Here is a 16,642-nt window from a genome sequence, read left to right on the forward strand (position 1 = left end):
GCAAAATCATATATATTAATTCATATATATTAGACTTGTAAATGTCAATTGTTTTCACGATACTTTCCCCCCTGAGATTACATTTGCATGTTTCCAGCAGCTATGAATGAATTTGTTATTTGGTGGACATCGCCCTCTTGTGTACAAAACTGAATCTACAGGGTAAGTCCTGGCAAAAAGTGGAATAGCTTTATATGAATATTCTTCCATGGAATTGCATTCTGCTTCTGTCTCTATAGATTTCCCATTTCTAGAAATTTAATATAAATGGAATCATATGATATGTGGTTTGGTCTCTTGTGACTTTCTTCTTTTCGCTTAGCTTAATGTGCACAAGGTTCATCCGTGTTGTAGCATGTTTCAGGATGTCATTCCCTTTAAGCTGAATAATATTCCTTTGTAGGGATGCACCACATTTTCATTGTCAGTTGATGGGCATTTGGATCATTTCCACTTTGCTGCCACAAACATTGAATTGTTTTCCGTTTATAATTGCAAAGATGGAAGTCTTCTGAACTGAAATGACAACAAAGGCTTACAACAGGAGGGACTGTCCTCCTTAGGACTGCACTTTGCCCGTCACCATTACTGCAGCCACGGTGGCAGTCACTGCACCTGAGGGCTCCTCACATCCCCAGTCACCCCAACCTTCACCTGAAGACCTCTCACCTATCACTCCAGTCCTCCAGCCCCCAAATGATCATCCCGTCAGCTCCCACAGTCTCCCGCCCCCTTTCCCTTTCCCAAACTTTTCTACTGGTTCTCTGCAAAACTTTATCTCAACTTTATGCCCAATTTGCCTTGATGGAATGTGGGCTCCCCTGAGGATACCGCTTCCCCAATTCTTTCAAGTGGAGTCATTTCCTGTCACACCCCAGTCCCCTTCTTCTGCAACACTGCTTCAAGTAATTTACCGTTTGGCCTCCCCAAACCCGAGCAATTTGGGAGCTTCAGACCCACCCTTCGTATCACTATCGTGACTCCTGGTCACCTCTTCTCACTCAGTGGTCACTCTCTCGCTCCCCCACGGCTCACCCTCCATCGCCCCTTCTTCCTTTCAACGTTCTGGATGATGTTAAATTCCCCCCGACTTTTACATCCCGCTGCTTCAGCTATCCGCCACCAAGGGTCCACCCTAGATTCTGCAGAATCAGGTCAGTTCACCAAATGAATAATGGGCAGAATTTACTTAATTCTTGTTACTGTTAATAAAATTAAAAATTCCCTGCCCACCAGGAAGAAGAGTAGCTCTTTATATCTGGACTGGAGACTTCCTGTGTTGTTTTCTTTGTTTGGTTGACCTGTGATTGATATTTTAAAATTGAAATTGTAAGCGTTCTCTATCTACGTCTGTAATGCAGAAAGGCCTTTCCTTTTTATTGCATCAGTGTGTAAGGCTTTTCCATTTCAGAATGTGATTGATAGATTAGATTATATAGTTTTAAAAGGTTCTGTTCTGATTGGCTGATAGGGGCAAATAAGCAACTTACAGGGACTAAGTTTTCCTAAAATTCCCAGAAAATAACAAACTTGTAAAACTTTAAGTGTGCTGGAATCTAAAAGGAGATAAAAGTATTCTTAACAAAATTAACAAGTAATGTTTTAAGAAGCCAAGTTCACAAAATTTAGTGAGCCTTTGGCAATCATGAATGGTTTAATATTTGTTTTAATAAAACTAGCTATGTCTTCTCTGGCTTATCACTGTTGAACATAATGCAAGCCTATATTTTTTTCTAGTTGGGAATGTTCTTCCTAAGTTTATACCAGCTTACTGATCAAATAAGCTAGCATTACTTCCAGTTAATGTTTAAGATTATAAAAAAATATATAAAGTAGTGTTTAGGTAAATTTAATCAGTATTCTGATTTTCAATAGTAGTTATATTTTATGGTATATGCTAACTTGATCATTTCTTTAGGTAATTTTGAACTTATATTAAATTAATTCCCAGATAGTCAGTGTGATGCTTAAATCATTTCTAAGTAAGATATGACACTGAAACGATGATTACTAAACATAATTTTCTGTTTCTTTGCTTCTGTTTTGTATTTTAAATGCTACAAAGAGGCTGTTTCTTTGGGTCTGTTAATGAATGTGCTAATTTTGCCACTTTGAGACACCTTGTAAAGGATGTGTACAGCTGTAGGAAGTTATGTATGTTCATGAGCTTTGGCACTCTGCCCAAATGCCAGTGTGTGACAGCTCACAATTATCCACCCTCTAGTGTTCTGTGAAATCAAGTTCCTTTGGTTAAAAGTTACTGTTAATACAAACGACTGAGGCTATACTTAGGAGCAATAGTTTCAGAGAAATACAACTGTGTACATGCTTTTGCTTTTCAAGGAACATGCTAGTTTTTCCCTAAAGCAGCCACTCTTGGGGGTTTTTGGCCCACAAACGCCTTTGACTCACATCTCCACCAGCAGCGTATGAGTGATTCCGTTTCTCCAATCCTCGCCTTCACTGGGATTTCGTGTGGTCATTATCTCCTTTGTTTCTTAAATCCTCACCTGAGGATATTTTTCCACTGCTTTTCAGAGAGAGTGGAAGGGAGAGAGACAGACACAGACAGAGCAAGAGAGAGGGAAGGGTAAAGTGCTATATCTCATGGTGGTTTAATTTGCATTTCTTTTATGGCTAATGATGTTATACATTTTTTCATGTGCTAATTTGCTATCTGTGTATCTTCTTCAGTGAAATGTCTATTTCTTTTCCCCCATGTTCTAAATAGACTGCTTTTCTGTTGAGTTTGTTATATATTCTAGATACTCATCCTTTCTCCGATATTTTAGAAGCATTTTCTCCCACTCTGTAGATTGTCTCCTCGCCTTCTTGACAGTCTCTCATAGGGAAAATTTTTAAATTTTGTGATATTGTTTATCATCTTTTTTTCATTGATCGTGTTTTTGATGTCAAAGGTTAACTCTATGCCTAGCCCTAGATCCTTAGCATTGTCTTTTTTTCCCCTAAAAGTTTTATAGTTTTCTGTTTTACATTAAATCTATTATCAGTTTTGAGTTGCTTTTGGTACAAAGTGTGAGACTTAGCGAAGTTCTTTTTTTGTTTCAGCATATGGATGTTTCTCCAGGACCATTTGTTGAAAAGTCTATTTGCATTGAGTCCACGTGTTTGTTGCTGGTTTTGAGAAATACAGTTGATTTCTGAATGTTTATCTTGTATCCTGAAACCTTGCAGACCTCAGTCATAAGACCTAAGAGGTTTCTTGTAGATTCCTTGGAATTTCCTATGTAGATAATCATGCCATCTGCATTTTTGCACTATGTTGAATGTCACTGGTATGAGCAGAATCCTTGCCTGTTTCTGATATTAGGGAAAAGCAGTTTCATTAAGAATAAAGTGGGTATCAAGTGGAGGAAATTCCCTTCTGTTTTTTTCCTGAGAGTTTTATTACTCTCATAATAAAATTCATAATAAAACTTTAATTTTCATATTAAAATTTTATGAAATGCTTCTTCTACATTGATTGTTAAAATCATGTGAGTTTTGCCCTAGCCAGTTTGGCTCTCAGTGGTTAGATTGTTGGCCTGAGGACCGAAGGGTCCCGGGTTCAATTTCTGCCAAGGGCACACACCTCGGTTGCAGGCTCCATCCCCTGCCCCATTCAGGGCATGTGTGGGAGGCAACCAATGGATGTGTCTCTTTCACATGATGTTTCTCTCTCTCTCTCTCTTTCTCCCCCCTTTCCACTCTCTCTGAAAAGCAATGGAAAAAAATATTCTCTGGTAAGGATTAAAAATAAAAAAATCATGTGAGTTTTCTTTTCTAACCTGTTAATATGGCAGATAACATTGATTTTCAAACACTGAACTAGTCTGTTTTGTTTTTTTTTTAATATATCTTTATTGATTTCAGAGAGAGGAAAGGAGAGGGAGAGAGAGAGATAGAAACACCAATGATGAGAGAGTCATTGATCGAGCCCGCAACCTGGGCATGTGCCCTGACCGGGAATCAAACCCCAATCGCCTGGATCCTAGGTTGACGCTCAACCACTGAGCCACACCCGGCAGGGCTTGAACTAGTCTTGCATCTCTGGAATAAATCCTATTTGGTCCAGGTGCATAATTCTTTTTATATATTGTGTAATTATATTTGCTAATACTTTAAGAATTTTGCATCTACATTTTTCAAGAATATTGATCTAGATTTTTTTATAGTATCTTTGTTTGGTTTGGTATCAGGGTTATAGTAGCTGCATAAAATGAATTGGAAACAGTACCCTCTTCTATTTGCTGGAGGATACTGTGTACAATTGGTGTAGAATTGTGTAGAAATACTTGGTAGACTCCTCCAGTGAAACCTCCTGGGCCTGATTTCTTTGGGGGAGTTTTTAAGTTATGAATTTAACTTCCTAAGTAGTTTTGGAACTTTTCAAATTATCTATATTATATTGTCTGAGTTATGGTAGCTTGTATTTTTCAAGGAAGTGGTCTATTTCATTTAAGTTGTCAAATTATTGTTTATGGTATTACTTTGTCCTTTCAGTGTTTTCAGGGTCTGTAGCGAGAGGTTCTGTTTCATTCCTAAGATTGGTGATTTGTCTTTTCTCTCTTTGTCAGCTTTCCCAGAAATTTGTCAATTTTATCTTTTCAAAGAGCCAGTTCTCTATTTCATTTTTTTCTATGTTCTTTTCTTTTTAATTTCATTGATCTCTACTTTTTTTATTTCCTCCCCTCTGCTTGCTTTGGGTTAGTTGTTCTTTTTCTAGGTTTCTGAGATGCACGCTTAGATTGGAGACTATTCTCCCTTTTAAAAATGTAAACAGTGCTATAATTTCCCTCTCAGCACTGCTTTAACTGTGTTCCATACATTTTGACATATTGCATTTTCATTGAGTTCAATGTACTTTTGTCTTAAGATCTCCTCTTTGACCCTTGGATTATTTAGAAGAGTGTCATTTAGTTTGGAAACATTCCTTGCAACTTTTGGTATTAATTTCTAGTTTGATTCCACTGTGGTTGAAGGACGTGCTGCATGATTTTATTTCCTTTAAATTTGTTGAGGTTTGTTTTATGGTCTATCTTGGTATATTTCCGGTGCATTCTTCAAAAGAACGTGTATCCTTCTGTTGTTTTATAGAATGTTCTATAAATCCAATTAGATTCTGTTGGGTGGTGGTGGTTGATGAGTTCTTCTATATCTTTGCTGAACTTCTGCCTAGTTATTCTATCAATTACTGAGAGATGCTGTAGTTTTCACCTATAATTGTGGATTTGTTGTTTCCTACTTCAGCTTGTCACTTTTTGCTTCACATATTTTGCAGCTCTGTTCTTTGGTGGGTAAACATTTTGAATTGTTGTTTTCTTGGTGGACTGACACTCTCATCACTATATAATGCTCCTCTTTGTAAATTTCCTTGCTCTGAAGTCTACTTTATCTGATAATGATGTAGCCACTCATGCTTTCTTTTGAATAATGTTTGAGGTATATCTTTTGCATCTTCTTAATTTCAATCAGTTGCACAAAGGGAACCCCAAATTTCTTAATCATAGCTTTGGTTAGTTAATTTTTTTGAAAATATTCAAGGTTGGTGGTAGTTAAAATTTAACTTTGGATCGTTACATTTGGGTTCCTAGGAATATGTGACCTAGAACCAATGTAATAAAAAAGAAAATACTTTTTAAAAGCAGGAAGGGAATGCACAGAGAACTTGAATTTCTAAGTTGTAAAGAGTAAGGAAAAGGCAACTTTAAGCGTCCCCCTAAAAATGTATACACACTTTGAATAATTATTAATTCCAATGGGTTAAATCTGAAAAGAAAGAAACATCAATTGAGCTATCAAAAAATGTATGGTATACATATTTTGGGGACACCCTATATGTACTTCCCCACTGATGTGAGTTGGTGACCAATTATGAGGGGAATGTATTTAAGTCTTACTTACTTATTAAGAGCACAATGTTTTTCTTTAATTGAAATTCTCTTACATGGCAAATAACCTATGTTGGAGAATTCTGAAAAAGATACATAGAAGATGTGGTCATTTCTATCCAGTGTTGGAAATTTCCATTCTTAGATACAAACTCAATACTGTTCTATTGTTGCACTGTAATAGCCAGCCTTTATTTTCCTAGTTTTCACAAAATAAAATAAGCATGCAATGAAAAGAGGCCCTGTATTCCTACTTTGCCCTTGATGAACTTAACTCCTTTCTGCTACCATTCAAGGACAAAATGCTGAGATAGTCCCTGCTCTTTGGCATATTTTGTCCTCTGGCAATATCTCTCTGCCCCCATTTGTACTTATTCAGGACAGCACATGCTGTTTGTTCTAGCACACTAGGTATAAACATGAGTATTGCATATTTGAGATAGAATACTAACATAGTTTTACATTGTAACGTTCTGTTTCTGAGAACATGCTTAAAGCACTAATTCCTTGTAGTGTTTTCTTGACACTATTCCTCTTTACTCTCCTTATTAAAAAACCACTAGGCTCCCCTTTCTCCAACTATTCTCTGATCCGCATGCTTATTGTTCTTTAGGATAAGAATATTATTTAACACTTGAACCCAGAGCTCATTATATGTTGGGGGCCATATTAAACAGCCACATGCACTACCTTATTTAATCCTTATAACATTATCATAAGAATATTATCCAATATAAAGCTGAGATAATATGCAGGTATATGTTTTATTGCACTTCACTTTATTGCACTTTACAGATACTGCAGGGTTGTTTTTAGTTTTTAGTTATTTTGTTTTTTTTTTACCTGAGGGTTTGTGTCAAGCCTGCGTGGAGCAATTCATTTGGTACCATTTTCCCAACAGCATCTGCTCAGTTCCTGTCTCTGTGCCACATTTTGGTAATTCTCACACTATTTCATACTTTTTCATTATTATATTTATAACGGTGACTATTACATAAACTTAGTTGATAAACAGCAGCAAGGTAATAATAAAAAAAAGGTGAGAAAACTGACTTCCAGTAAGTTATGTGACATCTGCGTTCGTACAGGTTCCAAGTTCTGAAGTCTGCGCGGGAACCGAGGATGCTCAAGGCCCTTGGGCTGCGCGGAAGGGGCCCAAGGCCGTGCAAGTAATTAGTGCTGGCTAGCTGTTAACACTTCTTGAGAGAAGCATGTACGTTTCCATCATTTTCATTTAACATTTGGTGGTTGAGGAAAATAGAAAACCCCAGGCCCCTCATCCTGATCTACTGGTTACTCACGTTTCTCACCTATGATTTAACGTGCTCTCAATTTGCTTAACTTTAGCAGATAAATTCTGTACCCAAGGGAAGCAGAAGGTACTTAGATTTCATTGATCCAACCTATGAAAAAACTTTTTAAAAAAAATCACACTCATGGGCTCATTTCCTTACACAACAACCCAAACGGAACCGTCACTCGGGATAACCATAATGTCGTCACGCTGTGACGTCACGCCCGCAGGAGGCGGCGGCGGCCGTGCTAAGGCCGGCGCAGGCGTCCGCGTTTCATTAGGGGCGCAAAACCTGCGCAAGTTCTCCGGGAGCGACGCCTGGCGGGGGGTCCGGGCAGACACGGCGGCGGAAGACCCTGGGCCGCTGGGAACACGTGTAAGGCCGCGCTCGCGTCAGGCCGCGGGTTAGTCGCACAAACCTAAACCCAAGTCACCGAGCTCCCCGCCGAGGCCCCGCCTTCTCCTCCCCCTAGAACCCGGCGGGGGCTCCTGAGGGGCGGGGCTGAGGGCACCGCGTGGAGACTGCGCACGCGCAGTCGGACCGCAGTCAATTCGCCAACTATCAATCTCGCGAGGGTTGGAAGACGGTGGCGTAGCTGGATGCTGGCGAGATACATGATTCAGACCAAAGACGACGAACCGGCGAGTCTGTTTCTTCGCCTCGGTCTGTCTTTGGCTTTCCTGTCGCTTTCCCCCAACTCTCCGCCCTCCCGTAAATCAGCCCGCCTTTCCTGACCTCAGTGACCCGGGTGGCCCCGCCCACTCGCCGACGTGATTCCCGCCGTGAGGTAAGCACCGGTCGAACCCCAGCCCAGCGGAAAAGGACGACGAGAGGGGTGCTCTCTGCTCAGGCTCTTCGCGGATCCCGGGCGCCGGGGCGCATCCGAGCGGCCCGCTCGTTCTTCTATCAGCTCGTTGCGACGTAGCCTACCCAGGCCGAGGCCTCCTCTTCCCTGCCGCGCGCGGTCCCCGGCAGCAGCGGGTGACGCAGACGGACCATCATGTCGTCCGCAGCCGAGCCTCCGCCACCCCCGCCTCCCGAGAGCGCGCCTCCCAAGCCCGCAGCTTCGGCCGCCAGCAGCGGGAGCGGCAACAGCAACAAAGGCGGCCCCGAGGGCGTCGCGGCCCAGGCGGCTCCCTCTGCGGCCGGCGCGGGCCCCGCGGACTCGGAGATGGAGGTGAGGGTGGCCTGTGGCACGGGGAGAGGGCGCCGTGGGGCAGAAGGAGCTGGCTCCCTGCGCGCAGTTCAGGGATCGGACGCCGAGCTGTGTTCTGCACCCAAACTCGGCCTCAGGCCTTTGGACCCGAAATGATGCTTTTACCTTCAGTGCCTAACCTGCCCGGCCTGACTCTGGGTTTCTGGCACTTCAGATTTTTAACGAATCCTGCCAAATCTCGAAGGCTCTTACTAGACAGATGGTCTTGGTTACTGAGGCGGAGAGGGACCTTCCCGTTTGTTTGTCCCCCCCCCCCCCCGGACTCCTTTAATTTCCTCCCCCATCTCCGAATCTAGGTTTTGGTTCCACCAAAACTTGGGGGAAGGGCGCGGGAGATTCTCCTTAAAAGTGAGGGATAGATGGGGGTGGGGAAGGCATTTAAAAGCAGCGCATCCTAGGACTTGGGCCTCCTTTTCTTAATCCCGGTCCTTGCGGGGGCGGTATCTGTTCTGGGGAGAAAACAATGGCTGGAGCTGGATGGCCGAGTGCTCAGTGGGACTGAGCGAGGCGCAGCTGCTCCAGGGAAGGGCATGGTGGCCCCTCCCAGGCACTGTTCCATAGGGAAGGAAGCGACCAAGCAGGGGCAGCTGCCTTGGACCCCCATCTTATGTGAGGGGGGAATAGATGGGTGGGTGAGTGAATTTGTAGGTCAGGGTCGGTTGCTTGGCTTTCAATCCAACTCAGTTCCTCCCTTGGGCCTTTGGCCTTTTTTTTTTTTTTAAATAGGTACTGCTCGCCGAATCTGCCATCTGGATTGGCATTGGCCTGGGAATGGTGAGAGTAGTGAGGGGGTGTGGAAAGATTAGGGAGCACCAGGCGGGTCTCTTGGGTGTGCTCCAAGGTTTTGCGATGTCTGGGAACAAAGTACTTCCTTCTTCCAAATTATATTCTTGGCCTTCAGTCTGTTTAGGCTTTAAGCCCAACGATTTCTGGGATTTTTCCATCCTTGGATAGACAGAATGAAGGTAATAACTGCTCTGTAAAGTGAACCTTGATGCAGAGTTGTTAACACAATAAGGAACCGGTAGTGCAATTTACCATTGAAGCATTTGGCGCAATAGTTTATTTGGTCACCAAAGGTCTAGTTTAGGGTGAAGTAACATTGTCTTATTAGAACTTTTAGTGGTGAGGTAGGTTTTAGTGGAACAGAACACTTGATATTCTGTAGTTCTGAGTGACTTGAGATTTGTCTCAAATTCCTGTCTACTGATGCCTATTTTTTTTCCTTAAGGTTTTAAATTGTTCTTTTGGATTACCAGGACTGTTTAACCTGTTCGTGGCGTAATGGGGGGTTGAAGATCTGTGACACTGAAATTGTGTCTAATGAGCAGTTCTTTGCAAAGTGATGTTCATAGTTTTCATTAGCTTCTCAAAAGGATCTGTCATTCAAATTTTGGAATAACAACCAATATCTCCCTAAAGATCTTAAACATCAGAGAACAGTAATTTAAAGCCTGAACTAAATATTTTGTTCAGTTGCTATTTTTAGATTAAAGTTGAGTTAAAGTTTGAGTATGAATATTGATCTGATAACAAGGACCATATGAAGTAAGGGGTATTTTTCTTTGCCCGATGAGGAAGGTAGAACCTGTCATAGAATCTAGGTCTGACTCCAAAACTGACCCTTCCCCAGCATATTGTGTCCTCTCACATTCTTACCAGAAAAATCGTTAATTTTATTTACTGAAGAATGACTTAGTGAGCTATTTCTAACTTCTCAGTATAGGAATATCGGTAATTTCCACTGGCTAGTTTTAGTTTTGTTTTTCACATTATAGTGTGATTTAAATTTTTTTTTATTTTTGGTCTTTTAAAATAAGTGTACTTTCAGTTAGGTTTCTTTTGTTTGTTTTTTAAATGCTCACCTGAGGATATTTTTTTCCATTGCTATGCAGAGAGAGTAGAAGGTGGGGAGAGAGAGAGAGAGGGAGAAATATCGATTGGTTCCCTCCCAAACATGCCCCGACCAAGGGCCGGGGATGAGCCCTTGGCTGGAACCGAACCCGGGACACTTCTGTCTGAGGGCCAGCGCTCTAACAACTGAGCAAAACTGGCTAGGGACAGTTATTTTTATTTTTTAATATATCTTTATTGATTTGAGAGAGAGGAAGGGGGGGGAGAGAGAGAAACATCAATGATGAGAGAATTGTCATTGATCCGCTGCCTCCTGCGTGCTCCTGACTGGGGATCCAGCTCACAGCCCCAGCTTGTGCTCTGACCCGGGAATCCAACTGTGATCTGGATCCTAGGTCTATGCTCAACTGCTGTGCCACGCCCAACCAGTTATTTTTAAACTGAATTTAGAAATCATTGAGGTTTACTGGTAAAAACTAGGTTTGAGCATCCATGTGTAATAATATCTGACAATCTTAAGTTTCACAGTTGAAAAAAATTTTAATGCCCTTTTCATGTTTGAGAGTAGAATTTCAGGTAGACTCCCCTCCCCCCCAAAACAGAAAATAAGTGAAATATTGCATTCATGATTTTTTTTTTTTTCTGACAAAGCTGACTTTCCCAGAAATATTAGCTTGCTTTCCTATGTTTTCAGTTAACTTTTCCTTTTTGCTTGGTACTGATAGCTCAGGAAGCAATCTCTGCTTTTGTTTATTACTGTGCTCTTTTTGGCAGTGTAGATGGAGCCTGGCTGCCATTGTTCACCCTCAGCTCTCACTGTCCATTAGGCTGATAGGCACACTGTATGCCAGTAGTCAGTCATAGTACCTCTCAAGGCCTGGAGTCCAAATTTTTTTTTTTTTTTTAACTATGAAAGAAATAATGACTACTTGTGGAAAGCACATTTTTTAGGGTGTATTTGACCTTTCAAAGCATTGTTTTGTGAGGTAGGCTAGGTAGGTGGCTTTGTCATTTTTACTGTGGAGACCAGATTTGTGATGATATTCAGGTTACACAGGCGCCTAAAGGTCAGCAATGAAATTAGGTTTGAATTTAGACTGTTTGATCTCCAGCTGCCTCCTCCTCCCAGCTTTTAAATCACAGATACCTTTATTATGTATTACCAAGCACAGATTTGTACATCGCTAATGAAAATTATACTTTTATTTACCAGCTGTTCTTATGTTGATTTTTAAATGGATGATTGAAACTTTGCAGTATAGAAGTTACTGCTGTGTGTTTGTGTGTGTGTGTGTGTGTGTGTGTGTAGTTTATGGCATCTTTAATATTAGGATGAATACATTTGCAAGAATAGTACATTTATTACCAATTTAGGAAGCAGCTTGTATCAATTTAGGCAACATGAAAATTTTTTGTAATATTCCCAAAGATAGAAATCAGGGTGACTAAATGCTACTTCCCAGGTGTTACATTTGTGTAGTAGAACAGTTGATACTGCAATTTTATGATTAAAAGGAAACATTTTCTTCACTTTTTATACTATTTAATTTGATTCCATAATTTTTTTATTAGAAAAAGAAACAGATTTGCTGAAAGTAATTTTGTTCTAGGGTGTTGTAGATAATAACCTTTGTTTTATTCTTGTCAATAGCCATGTAGTTTACATATTTGGGTTAAATAGGTTGTATAATTTTGGTATTTCATTTCATCAAGGCTTCCTATAAGGCTGGATGATAGCCATTTAATTATCTAGGAAGTTTGGGACAGGAATATATTACTTGGAATGTGTTTTGGGCAGAAGTTAGTCTAATAATGGCATGTTGACTATTTTTGAAAAACAATCCATGATTTTTCCCTCCTACCAGGAAGTATTTGATGATGCATCTCCTGGAAAGCAAAAAGAAATCCAAGAACCAGATCCAACCTATGAAGAAAAAATGGTATGTTCTAGGTATATGAATAGAGTCTATGATAACTTTTTATTAGGTGATTGAATGTACCAAATTTCTATGTTTAATTTTTATGATTGAGGCATAGATAGCCAGTTGAAATACGTGTAACTTAGGATACTGTAACTTTCGTATCTTATTTGCCTATATAAAATATAGAAGTCTTACATGAACTTATGTAATACTGTGTAATTATATGCATTGTGTTAACACCCCCTTTATTTTAAGATTTATCATCAGTGAGATGAGTTAAAGACCAGCGAAGTTGTTATTAAAGAGAATAACATAAGCTCCTTGTCCCTAGCATTCAGTACACATGGGATCTTTACAAAAGAGGACATGATGTTATACTTTGAATCCTTAAAGACCCAGCTCACATTTCGTATCTCCTAGGAAACTTTTTTGTACGTGACTTAACCAGTACTTACAAAAAGCTTTAAATTTAAATATGTGCATACCTGTAACTGTCCCATCTCCATTATTTGCTGTCAAACTTAAAGAAAAAGAGAGTTGCCAACACTACTTTTTCCATTCATTTCTTTAACCGTCACAATTTGATTCTGTTATTAACACTGCTAGTGAATATAATTGCCAATTCTGTGGCTTAATTTTAGTTTCCTTCTCCCTGATCTCACTTGACTTTGACATTATTGACCACGCCTCAGAAATTTTTGCCTCAAGAGACCCTTTTTTTTTTTTTTGATGATATCTTATTTACTTGACTGTTCCTTTTTCCCATACTTTCTGAACATTTCTTGGACATTTTGATCCTTATCATTGGTTTTCATCTCCATACTTATTTGTAGCCCCAATGCCGCCAACCATTTTTACCTCTGAGCATTTATTACCTTCAGACAGTCTTACATAATTTACCTGTTACGTTTATTTTTAATATTGGACTCTAATGAAGACTTCATTAAGAGATAAAGTGCCTTTTCTGATACATGCACAAAAATATTTGTTGAATTGAATGGCTACTTAAGATGACAATGTGAAAGAAGTGAAGATATTTGTTCAATGATTTGAATAATGTAGAATAGCTTTTTCCTAAAATGTCTAGGTTCTGACCTATCTAAATTTATTTCCAAAGCATATTTCTCTTGATTCCAAACAATTACAGTAATTGAATAGTATTTTTTTAGATCCAACATCATATAGTTGCATGTTCTTGGCTTTTCTCCTATGTTATATAAATTAAGACATGTAACTGCAAAATATACACATGCACATATATGTATCTTAGTTTAGTACATTGAAACAGTTTATAAAATGCAAAAGCAACTGAAGTTTGTCATCTGCAAAACATTACTAGGGAGAACCACGTTAACTGCATGTTGGGCTACTTTGAAGACTCGTTTTTTGATCTAACAAAGCATTCTCACCATGTGCCTTGATAGCAAATTGGTCTTCAGTTTTTATATTGGTGTGATTTTTTAAAATTGTATTTTTCTATTGAAGTATAATCTACACACAACAATTTTAACCACCACCGCAATTATAATGTAAAACAATTCTATCATCTCAAAAAAATTTGCTCCTGCCCTCTTTCCCTTGCTGTTTCAGATCTGCTTTCTATCATTAGTTAGAATTTTATATAAGTAGAATATACAGTATGCATAGTCTTAAGTGATTTGCTTCTTTTATGTAACAGTGCTTCTGAAACTCATCTATGTTGTTGCATGTGATTTTTTTTTTTTGGAAAAATACATAGCTTTTTCAATACAGTGGTGTTTGTATGCCTCTGGTGTTTGCTTGCTAGGTAAAATGTCTTTGTAATGTATTGTAAAACTGACATTTTAAAATTAACTGGTTTTTCTATTTGTTGAGCTCTGTTTCTTCCTTTTTAAAAACCAGAGTACTGGTGTATCTGTGAAGGGTCTGTTGCCTAAAGACTCTAGATATCATTATCTATTTTTATCGAAACTTGATTTCAAAATCTTAAATTTCGTATTCAAATTCTTTCATTCTCTTGGTGTGATAATAAGGAACATTAAAAGTGACACATGTTAGCTATGAAAGGAAGAAATAATATTAAGAACTACATTGGGTTAATGAATAATTAATGAACTTATAGGTGTTTTTCATGCTTGATACCTTTTTAAAATTGGCACAGCCTGACTGATGAATGACCAATGCATTTTTCCTCATTTCTGAATAAATTCACCTGTATTACATGTCTTTTAATTTTGTATTTGATATTTTTTGGTCAACGCTATTGAAGTATAATCTACACACAACAATTTTAACCACCCCATTTATGATGTAAAACAGTTCCATCATCTCAAAATGTTTGCTCCTGCCCTCTTTCCCTTGCTACTTCAGATCTGCTTTCTATCATTAGTTAGGATTTCATATAAGTAGAATATACAGTATGTATAGTCTTACATGATTGGCTTCTTTTATGTAGCATAATACTTCCGAAATTCATCTATGTTGTTGCATGTATCAGTAGTTTGTTCCTTTTTATTACTATGTTCATTATATGGAGACATGTTAAACTTTTATTTTCTGAAGTTATACTAATCCGACAAAATATGTCTTAAAATTTTTTGCAGCAAACTGACCGAGCAAACAGATTTGAGTATTTATTAAAGCAGACAGAGCTGTTTGCACATTTCATTCAGCCTGCTGCTCAGAAGACTCCAACCTCACCTTTGAAGATGAAACCAGGGCGTCCACGAATAAAAAAGGATGAGAAACAGAACTTACTCTCAGTTGGCGAGTGAGTAATGGTTTATATTTCATAGTTGAATCAAAATTTATTTATTTACCTATTTTAATACTATGTTTTTATTGTTTTCAGAGGGGGGGGGAGAACCATCAATCGGCTGCCTCCTGCATGCCCCCTACTGGGGATAGAGCCCACAACCCTGGGCCTTGACCAGGAATCAAACCATGGCACTCAACCACTGAGCTATGCCGGCCCGTCACCAAAGTTTATTTTTGATAATCTTTATTAGAAGCATAAAACCGTTTCTTAAAAAATTGCTTTAGTTCTGTTATTTAATTGGCCTCAGTTGGTTTGGGCAAGATGTAGTCATACATGTATAAGTAAATAAAAATATCTCTGCCTTATTTTTTATAGCATTACACAGTTTATGAATTGCAACAACTGTAGTGGGTAGGGAATTCAAATATGCCATTCTTCAGAGAGGAAACAAATGCAGAGGTTAAGTGAGCTGTTTAACATCACATAGAAGTAATTCTAATTATTCAAAATTAGAATAATCCAAGTTTGAATTTAGGTCTTGCGGTGTGCTCCAGTCTCTCCCAAACCACATACCTGCATCAAGGGTATTTTAAGTCTCCACTGGTTTGTGAAATGCGATTTTTGCCACAGCAATTTGTTTAAAATTTTTGTTACATACTTTGTTGTCTTTACATAAATTGACCTATCAAGATGTTCAGAATGTGTAAAATAACTCTTACATGTTGAATTTATAAATTCTGTTTTAGAATTTTTGTGCTAGTTGGATAACTAAGGTGTTTAATTAATAATAATTAATAGATTAGGACAGCCTCAGCTCCCTGAATTGGTGATGTGAAAAATGAAATGAGATAAGGAATGAAAATACTCAAGGTTATCTAAAAGGAAATTACAAACTGTTATCAACCATCTTAAATTTACTACACAATTTACAGAAACTTGGGAAAGTATTGTCTCTGTCTCAAAGGGATTATCATCAAAAAGCATTAACAGACCTAATTTTATTTGGATTTTCCACTCATCCAATGTATCTTGTTTCTTACCCACCGTATATAACCAGAGTGGTATTGTTTTAATATTATGAAACTTCATAAGAGAGAACTTTGTACTGCAGATGTGTTTAAATTGTTTCAGACTTAAGAAGTTTGTAGCTATTTAAATAGTATCAGTCTCATCCTCAGGAAATGTGAACTAAAGTGGATATTGTAATGGGTAGTCAATATGGTATCTTGAAAAATCCTTAAGATCCTATCAGATCAAGATGTTCTGTAGTAAGTATAAAATTGTTCAGCTTGATCTACTTGTTAGGGTTATTGGGGAAAAGGCATCTCAGTTAATAGTTAATATTTCTACTTTGGTAGAAGTTAAGCTGTAAATTAGATTTAGAGGTCATAAGAGTGGCATAATCTGTTTTCTAATTTAAATGAAAACATTTGGAAGTATAAAGGTATAAAATTGGATGCGTCAGAATTGGGGAGTAAATAGTTCTACTACCCTAAGCCCTTTGGAGATTAAGAAATCTGGCAATATTATAACTTCATAAAATTAGTTTTTAAAGGGATACATCTGACTTGGAATATTAAATCTGGGGTTGTATATTTTAAAAGCTTTGAGTAATTCTGATGAATCTCTGGTTAAGAGTCATTGCCTAAACTCCTATGTGTCTATTCAGCTTTTGGTGGAAGTTGTAGTTTTTAAAATGTGATTTTTGAAACTATTTTATTCTGGCA

At 38.6% G+C, this 16,642-nt stretch overlaps 1 protein-coding gene across 1 annotated transcript in view; it reads left to right on the top strand.

Annotated features, from left to right (window-relative positions):
- The first annotated feature begins 7,739 nt into the window (after window positions 1-7,739).
- The window catches only part of SMARCA5 (SNF2 related chromatin remodeling ATPase 5), a 33,939-nt gene continuing 25,036 nt past the window's right edge, over window positions 7,740-16,642 (top strand). Inside the window, exons 1-3 of the mRNA XM_081135904.1 lie at window positions 7,740-8,363; window positions 12,122-12,196; window positions 14,761-14,927. Of these exons, the coding sequence (XP_080992030.1) occupies window positions 8,187-8,363; window positions 12,122-12,196; window positions 14,761-14,927 (419 nt within the window). The 5' untranslated portion in view covers window positions 7,740-8,186. The remainder of the gene's footprint in view (window positions 8,364-12,121; window positions 12,197-14,760; window positions 14,928-16,642) is intronic.

The sequence above is a fragment of the Miniopterus schreibersii genome, assembly GCF_964146895.1.
Source record: "Miniopterus schreibersii genome assembly, chromosome: 4".
Lineage (NCBI taxonomy): Eukaryota > Metazoa > Chordata > Mammalia > Chiroptera > Miniopteridae > Miniopterus > Miniopterus schreibersii.